General features: G+C 33.8%; 1 protein-coding gene and 1 long non-coding RNA gene across 3 annotated transcripts; both read right to left on the reverse strand.

Annotated features, from left to right (window-relative positions):
• Positions 1–2,499: 2,499 nt before the first annotated feature.
• LOC109120958 (uncharacterized) lies at positions 2,500–3,323 on the reverse strand. Of its 2 annotated transcripts, none has more exons than XR_011211326.1 (3): positions 3,169–3,323; positions 2,929–3,074; positions 2,500–2,784 (listed from the first exon to the last, which is right to left on the reverse strand). It is a non-coding gene; the product is annotated as an uncharacterized lncRNA (long non-coding RNA). The 2 variants fall into 2 exon arrangements; XR_011211325.1 differs by having other exon boundaries at positions 2,929–3,017; positions 3,169–3,306.
• Positions 3,324–3,537: 214 nt separating this feature from the next.
• On the reverse strand, positions 3,538–7,963 carry HMGS1 (hydroxymethylglutaryl-CoA synthase 1). Its single transcript, XM_004245613.4, has 12 exons — positions 7,566–7,963; positions 6,927–7,033; positions 6,612–6,744; positions 6,038–6,181; positions 5,752–5,910; positions 5,300–5,373; positions 5,138–5,213; positions 4,983–5,038; positions 4,807–4,894; positions 4,542–4,682; positions 4,247–4,396; positions 3,538–4,084 (listed from the first exon to the last, which is right to left on the reverse strand). Exons 1-12 carry the CDS (start codon positions 7,635–7,637, stop codon positions 3,896–3,898), a joined length of 1,389 nt encoding a protein of 462 aa, XP_004245661.1. The 5' UTR covers positions 7,638–7,963; the 3' UTR covers positions 3,538–3,895.
• Positions 7,964–8,216: the final 253 nt, after the last annotated feature.

Below are 8,216 nucleotides of genomic sequence, written 5' to 3' on the forward strand. Positions count from 1 at the left end.
GATCAGTTTTGGGTTTGCGTAGAGTGGTATACTTCCATTGGTGGTCGTGGTGTGGCCCACGGCCCACCTTGTCTAGTGGGTCAAAAATAGAAGCTTCCCGATAGTCGATTTTTTCATCTGATATTCGATATTCGACTAATCTAAATTTGAGTTGAGAAGGCTCGCATTGAAAGGTAAAACGTTTCTTATTAAAAAGTAGTTTCATTATCAAAACTTGAGCTTAAGACGTCTGATTTTTTTTATCATTATACTATAATCTTTGATGATTCCAGATCAATTTTCGTGATAGAATAAAGACTTTTGAGAAGAATATTCTTCTAAAAAGTATAATGTAGATGGGAAACAGGCTGTGTTTTTTTTTTCTTAACTAAGTGGTACATTTCTTACCTAATCACCCCAAGTTGATATAATATAGTGTAATTATCGAATACTTATATATACTAATGAAAAAAGTGAACACTTATTTATCATGTTTGTTTTTTACTACGTGAAAATAAACAATTGCTATGTTAATGGAGTTATATTAAAAACTTCCAAAATTTAACATCGTTGAGTGCAATTTTCAATAATTTATCATCTATAACGACTTATTATGTTTCAAAATTGCGAATTTAAAATTATCGAACTTTAATTTATTAAAAAAATATCTAAAGAGAGGTAGGTGGTGGGGGCTAGGGGTCCAGAGATAAAGTGGGACCAGGCGCGTGCTTCAAGGACTGTGGGGCCCATTTCACCTAGCAGACCGCTCAAATTATATTTAATTGGGGAATCTTCCCAAATATTCATTATAATAAATTTTTAATTATGGTCTATACCTATATTACGTATAAACTTATATATCTTTGCTTAATCATGTATTTTTTTTAATTTAATTTTTAAAGGAATTTTGTAAATATATTTATTTTTAAAATAATGTAACGTTGTAGATGCATTTTTGCATAGCTTTCGAATAAAGAAAATTGAAATTTAAAATAAAAATATATGTATTTCAAGCAAAAATAATTGAAATGAGACAAAATAACTAGATTTTAGATAAAAATAATTGGAATTCAAGTAGAAATATATGAACTTTAGCCACTTTAGACATTTTGCTAGTAATCAAACTTCATCAATATTAAAACTTTAAACATGTCTCAATTTATTTCAAAATAGATGAATGTGCAAAAAGTTATACACTTAAAAGGGTCGTGCGGTAGCTGATTCAAAGACAAAGTTGTATTAAATTCTACTCAAAGTAATACTCCTTTCGTTTAAAAAATTATGATATAGTTTGACTTTAAATAGTGTTTAATAAAAGAAAGAATATTTTTAAATCTTGTGGTGCTAAATTAAAGTTATGTCAAATGTACCAAAATGTTTTTTAATCTTATGGTCTTAAATATTTCACGTGGAAAGTTATAGTTAAGTTATTGCCAAAAAAAAGAAAATGATCATTCTTTTTAAAACAGACTAAGAAGGAAATATGATCATTCTTTTTTAAGCAAGGATATATCACATTTTGATAGTTAGTTAGAACTTAAAAGGTAAATTATTTATATATAAAATTAATATCGTGTTTGATTTTCAACTTAAAATTCCACATACAAACACACATATAAACTTACGAGACATAAATAATACTCCATACAAATAACTAAACATTAATATATAAATTTTTTATTATTAATATTTGTATAACTTTAACCAGCTATTCATCGTGTATATTTACGCTTTGGCCATAAAGTGGTGGGTGGTAGCTATTGTGGTGGGCTCCTCAAGGTGTGAAGTGGTCCACTTGTAAAAGATAGATGGGCTCTACTTTGTGCCTTAAGACACGGTTGTTGGGCCACTCGACGGCTCAAATTGGATGGTAGGCCCATTTTGTCATTGTTGGACCACAACAAATAGGCCCATGCTAGGATAATATACGTACAACGCTGTGGGCCACGTGGGGTATGGGGAATTCTGTTGGGCCCATGAAAGTGGTCCCAGCATGTGTATGGCTCATGTCCTTGGCCCAACATGTACTTGACTTTATGATATTGTGGGGACGTCAAACTTTAAACGACCGTCAAATTAGTTCACGAAAATATGATCGATTCGGTTAGCTAAAGTATGAGCTTGTCAATTATGAGTCAATTCATCCTCATTAGTCTAGTTTTTATTAAAAGATTTTTAAATATTTTTATTTGATGTGTTATACTTTTTATTAGGTTCACAATTGGTTCATATACAAATTTATATCTACCTCCAATTTCAATCTCTCTTTGATATATATACATCAATTTTTTTTTATATAGAGAGAGATATTGAGCCCTCTTTTAATTTCTGTATGCTTTCTTTTTCATATTTTAAATTAAAAGTGAAAATTTTTTGACTTTGTCATTAATGAAACTAATTATTTAAAGAAGGGAATAGGGTTAAAGTTGTCCTTAAACTATCTGAAAGGAACAAAAATGCTTTTCGTTTATAGTTTGGTTCAAGTACGCCCTTATCGTCAATACTTTCGTTCCAAACAGATGCAACCCAACAACTAATTTTATAATGATAATGTAAATACAAACAAGAATCTCATAATGAAAAAAGTGAATAACAGCAAAATCCTGCAGGCATACTTCCTAGATGTCGTTTTGTAAGGTGTATAAGAATACGATTAAATATGATATATTAGTAATGCTTATTGTGAAGGAGGGATGCAAATGCAGCATCGAGAGACGCGGTGTACATGTTGCCAACTTGTTTTGGTATCGATGTAATAGGTTCCACCTTCTCAGCGTAAAATGGTTTAGCAAGTTGTTGGGATGCCTGTATTAATCAGGCAAAGGCTTAAACAACTTGTTTGGATATCAAATATGGAGAGGTTGAATGATTAAAATAAATATTTGAAGACAATCAGAGAAATTCAATGGTAAAATAAAGAACATGAAGAAGTAGCAATTGATAGTGAACCTCATGAAGATCACGGCTTTGGTAGCTTTCATCACCAGTTAAGGAGTTCAAATGGGGCCAGGATTTGTCTAGCAGACTCGTCAATAGAGCTGAAAATGCAGAAATGAAGATGAATGTAGCCTGCTCACAAAATATCAGTAATGATACTGAAATTGTAAAAAATGTCATGCAACAGGTTAGTTAAATCTTGTACTTAACCAATTTCTGTGAGAATGAAAACTTAAAGGTTAAAGGACTTACTGGATCTTCACTGTCAAGGATGGGACACATAGCTAGCTCTGATCTTGCTTTCAAATACATTAGGCCCTTTGCATACATCTGTGAACAAAAGTTGTTGAATAAATGAACAAAAACAATGCTAAGGCTCAGGCATTTCACATATTGCTATAATGTATACAGTTATAGAGAAGTAAAATGTAATATAAAAGATCATTTGGAAGAAACCATTTAGGTACTCCATATTCAACGTCAAAATAGGATGTATTAGAAGGGAATATTTAATTCTTTAGTTTCTTTAAATTGATTATTGAAGTACACAGTTTGGAGTGTATATACAAGGTCCAACTTGTGTTAATTTAAGTTATTTTGTTTAAAGAAAATGAAGATAAGTTCTTTCATTTCACAAATTTCAGCAATCACCCATTTAAATGATCTTTCTCATAAATACATCAGTTTATTGTAGATGAGAAATGAATTTCGACAAAAGACTAGGTTGACGACTTTTACAATCATTTCACATACAGGTGAAGACAGAGGAGATGCACAACATTAGAACTCGTCAGGAACTGAAAAAAGAAAGAAAAAAGGCATAGGATCTACATCTACTACTCTGGAAAGAAACTACATGTAATAACAATCGAATCTGCCAGAGCACTAGTTATTCTTCTATGCGCTAACAATAACTTAAACAGCACGAGTCGCCTACTATATGGCCTTACACCGTGCAACAAGGACCGTGTTTGCTGTCCTAGTGTCCGTTGACCAGCCCATTCTCCTGAGCCTTCTTTGCATAAAATCTTCTGTACTTGGAATCAACTTCTGTTAGGTAGTAGGTTCCTGGTGCAAGAAGGCTGCAATCCTTGCTGGTCACGAAGTCCTTGGCACCATATCTATGCTCCATTAGTTTCAATATTTCGATGAATTTTTCAGGAGTGAACTGCACAAAATGTTATTGGTATCAGTCAGGATTGTGATGAAAAAAGAGGGATACTAGTTCAATAAAATCACTGAAAGCTAACTTGGACATCTTATAGCTTAAATGAAGTCAGTGATGGAGTCTAATTCTACAAGTGATTGTGAGATTCAGAATTTAGCATACCTCATGTCTCGATTCTAACTTCTCTGTGACATTCATCACGCTTGCAATGTTTGACAAACTAAAAGGATGTTGACCTTCGTTAAACTTTAGCGAAAACATAGTTGCAGTCAATCCACTCCCATAAGAAAACATGATTACCCGCTGACCAGCCTGAGGTGACAAAATGATTCAGAAACCGGGAGAATTATTTAGGCAATGGCAGTGAAACAAGCAGTAAGGAACAAAAGAACAAAATTTGCCAATGTGTTGAGCAGTAAGGAACAATTCTTTTTCAAAGAAAGTAACTTGTATTTACCAATGTGTTATGCTTATTGTGAAGGAGGGATGCAAAAGCAGCATAAAGAGATGCGGTGTACATGTTGCCAACTTGTTTTGGTATCAATGTGGTAGGTTGCACCTTCTCATCATAAAGTGGTTTAGCAAGTTGTTGGGATGCCTGCATGTGCATTAAAAAAACATCCATTTTCAGTTCAGTCGTAGGAGACATTAAGACTTCATTTTTCATCGCTTCCAACAATGTATAGAAAAAGAATTGCAGAAGTTTCAGGAAGAAGGTGAACCTTCTCAAGATCACGGCTCTGGTAGCTTTCATCACCGGTCAAGGATTCAAAGGGGGCCAGGATTTTTTTGGCAGACTCATCAATAGAGCTGCAAATGCAGAAATGAGGATGATCGGTCCAAAGAATTACTTTAAACAAGAAAAAGACTTCTTTCTAAGAGAAAATTAGTAACACACCTAGCATTCCTTAGAAAATCATTGAACAGCAACCGACTAAAGCTCTTCTGCACAAGCTGCATGATTCAAAAAAGATCCAGATAACTGTTTATATCCCTTTATTTGGAGAAATAGTATACGGAAATTATAATATGTATGGGATTCTCATAAGCTACCTTGTTGTATGGTGAATGGAACACAAAGTAGGCTGCATCCGACATTGAAAATTGCTTGCCTTCCAATTTCTCATATCTAAAAGATGGAAGTAAAAGGTCATTAAATAAAGATACTTGAGAAACTTGTTTCCAAATACAAGGTTGCATCAACCGGAAGCTCACTTGTTGCATAAACTCTTGTAGCAAGCATCAAGTGCCATTAGATAACAGGTTTGTGAAAGCTTACCATCAACCACCTGCAACAACAATTAACATCATAAAACAGAGCACAGATGGAAAATAAGCTTCAACAGTGATGATGCAGTAGGCATAAAGAATGACGCAAGGAACTAATAAGAGAAACTGAAATTCTACAGATTGCCATGCAATACACTGCTATCTGATGTAATCTAAATCATGTTTTTATCCAATTTCTCTAAGAACAAATCATAAAGGTATCAGCAGCAAGTGGCAGCTAGCAAAAAATTCTCAGGTCTGTAAAATACCACTCACAACACCCCCTACTCTCAAAAAATCAAAATTAAATTTTACCCAAAGCTTTGACAAAGTAGCATTTTGAAGCATTCATGCGAAATATGAAGATCACAAGAGAAGCAGGGATTAAAGAAAATTACTGGATATTCACTGTCAAGGATGGGCTTGTAAAAATCATAGACATGGGACATATGGCTAGCCCTGATCTTGCTTTCAAATACTATAGGAGCATCAGGCCCAACAAGCATAGCAATGGCTGCAGCTCCTCCAGTAGGCCGAGCAGGCCCCTCCGCATAGACCTGTGAACAGAAGTTCTCAAATAAATGGATAAAATCATGCAAGGCTCAGGCACTGCAGTCTATGTATCTAATAATCAAGCAATAGACAAAACTCAAGTTGTAGAATGCATGAACATAATGATCATACCGCGCTATCCGTGCATACTACAAGACCATAGCGTCCATCCCATGAAGCACTCTCCACCCAATTTACACAGTTGAACAATGCAGCAGTTCCCCCATAACAGGCATTAGTTGAGTCAACTCCTTCAATGTCAGTATTTCCATGTTTCTGCTTGTTTCACATGGTAAAGCACAAGAATAAGTTTTGATGATAAACATAAGTGATAGCCAACAAAGTAAAGTTTTAGCAGTGAAGAGGAAAATCAAGAAAGACAAACGGGAACAATGAAGCAACAAACATTTTTTTCCAAGGAAATGTCAAAGCAAATATTAAGCTCATTTTGGAGGAGTTACTTTGTGATAAACCAATAAACTAACTGGATAATACATTATCATTATACTTGTTTTCACCTAAGTGACAATTAGATGTGTAACAAACAGCATCAGCGAAAAAGCCCATGTCTTTGATAATTCTATTTTTGAGCTTATCAGCAGTACATCATGCAAAAGATAGAAGTTAAGTCTCACTTGTCCACATGTTTGAAAGCACCATAATTGACTCTTTACTAATCAGCATTCTTAGAAACAACAGCCAATACCTCAAATATTTCCATTAAGAATGTCTTGATAGATTTGCTCTTATCAATAACAGTTTCACTTCCAACCTCTAGTCGACCAATTTGCTTTGGATCAACAGAATACTTCTCCAGTAGGGAATTCACAGCTGTCAAACTGATGATGAAAAATACAATGAGAAGAGACACAACAGTTTCTAATGAAATTAATCCCCAGTATTATTATAAAGTACTGAAACGAAATCGAGCCGTATCCAGAGCAATGAGGATTCACATTCTTATCCTCACTAGTTTGAAATTGATACGTAGTTGCTGCAGCTACTGAAGTTAGTTGCATACCTCATTGATATAACATCTTCAACCTCAGTGCAAAAGCCCATGCAATCTTGTCCAAGACCAATTGTATACTTGCCTTTGCTTGCTCCATCATGAGCCTCCAATACTTCCTAAACATTGCATTTTTCATATAAATTACCAGATCTATTCCCCTCGAATCTATAAACTTGTTTGAATATTACATTATATCAGAAAAATAGCTTCAAAGCACCTAAACCATGTAAAGTGCATAGCTATCTATACACAAAACATTAAACAATTAGCATGCAAGTGCAATAAATTAAAATCTATGATCTCATATTCATAAATCATGAGATCTTAAATGGAAATCCAACTTTCCAAGCAATTATTACTTTCTCTGTAGAAGTAAGCTTAATAAATTTGAAGTAAAAAAACAATTTCTGACGGAAAATTAAAAGGAAACTTTACAGAAATACAAATCGCAATAACAAAAAGGCATTTGGTAATTATTAACATCGAGGAAATCATTGTTCCGAAGAAGCTGATTTCGTTTTCCCTCAGCCAAAACTGTGGCACCTAAAATACAACTCAATCGTAGAATCTAGATACACATCTGCAAGTATAAATATACGCATGTAGATGTATAAACGTATTTCACAAAATTTATTCGCAGAAATTTACCTGCTGAAGACAAGTAGGAGGAAAGTAAATCTCCATAGCGAGAATTCCAACATTCTTCGGTTGAGAAGCCATTTCCGATTTGTTTCAACTACAACTTGGAGCCAAAAGAATTGAACGGATCAAACGTAGAACCTTCAATCAACCTGAACACCGACGACGTTTATTTCCTTCTCCGGCGAGGAGAATGTTTGACAGGAAATCCTACAAGTTCGGGAAGAGGGAGAAAGAGAGTGATTCGAGAAAGAAATGAGTGAAGTTGTGCGTTGAGAGAGAGACCTTCGTATAACATTTATATACTACTCTTTCCAACCCTCAAATACAGACCAACATTTTTTTTTATTTCCGAATAAATACTACTCCCATCTGTTTCAGAAAAATATTTTCTATCTTATTTTAACAATTTTAATTTTGAAGCAAAGCCTCAAAGAAATAATAACGGAAGAGGAAGAGGGTCCGAAAAATAATTTAATTTTGAGTGAAATTATTGTTATAATATTAAATTTTATAGATGACATTTTACTCTTACACTATTTAATAATGTATTTTAAAGATATATATACGTGCTCATGTGAACACATCACTATTTATAATTATGCAATATTATTTATGTGCATGTGCACATATATATACTTTTGAAATGCACTATTAAAT

Source organism: Solanum lycopersicum, chromosome 8, assembly GCF_036512215.1.
Source record: "Solanum lycopersicum chromosome 8, SLM_r2.1".
Classification (NCBI taxonomy): domain Eukaryota; kingdom Viridiplantae; phylum Streptophyta; class Magnoliopsida; order Solanales; family Solanaceae; genus Solanum; species Solanum lycopersicum.

Coding starts and splice junctions, on each gene's coding strand:
- HMGS1 (XM_004245613.4), bottom strand. CDS start 7,637: ATGGCTTCTCAACCGAAGAATGTTGGAATTCTCGCTATGGAGATTTAC. Junction 5,039..5,137: donor TCCATTCACCATACAACAAG/GTAGCTTATGAG, acceptor TGAATCATGCAG/CTTGTGCAGAAGAGCTTTAG. Junction 4,895..4,982: donor GATTTTCTAAGGAATGCTAG/GTGTGTTACTAA, acceptor CTGCATTTGCAG/CTCTATTGATGAGTCTGCCA.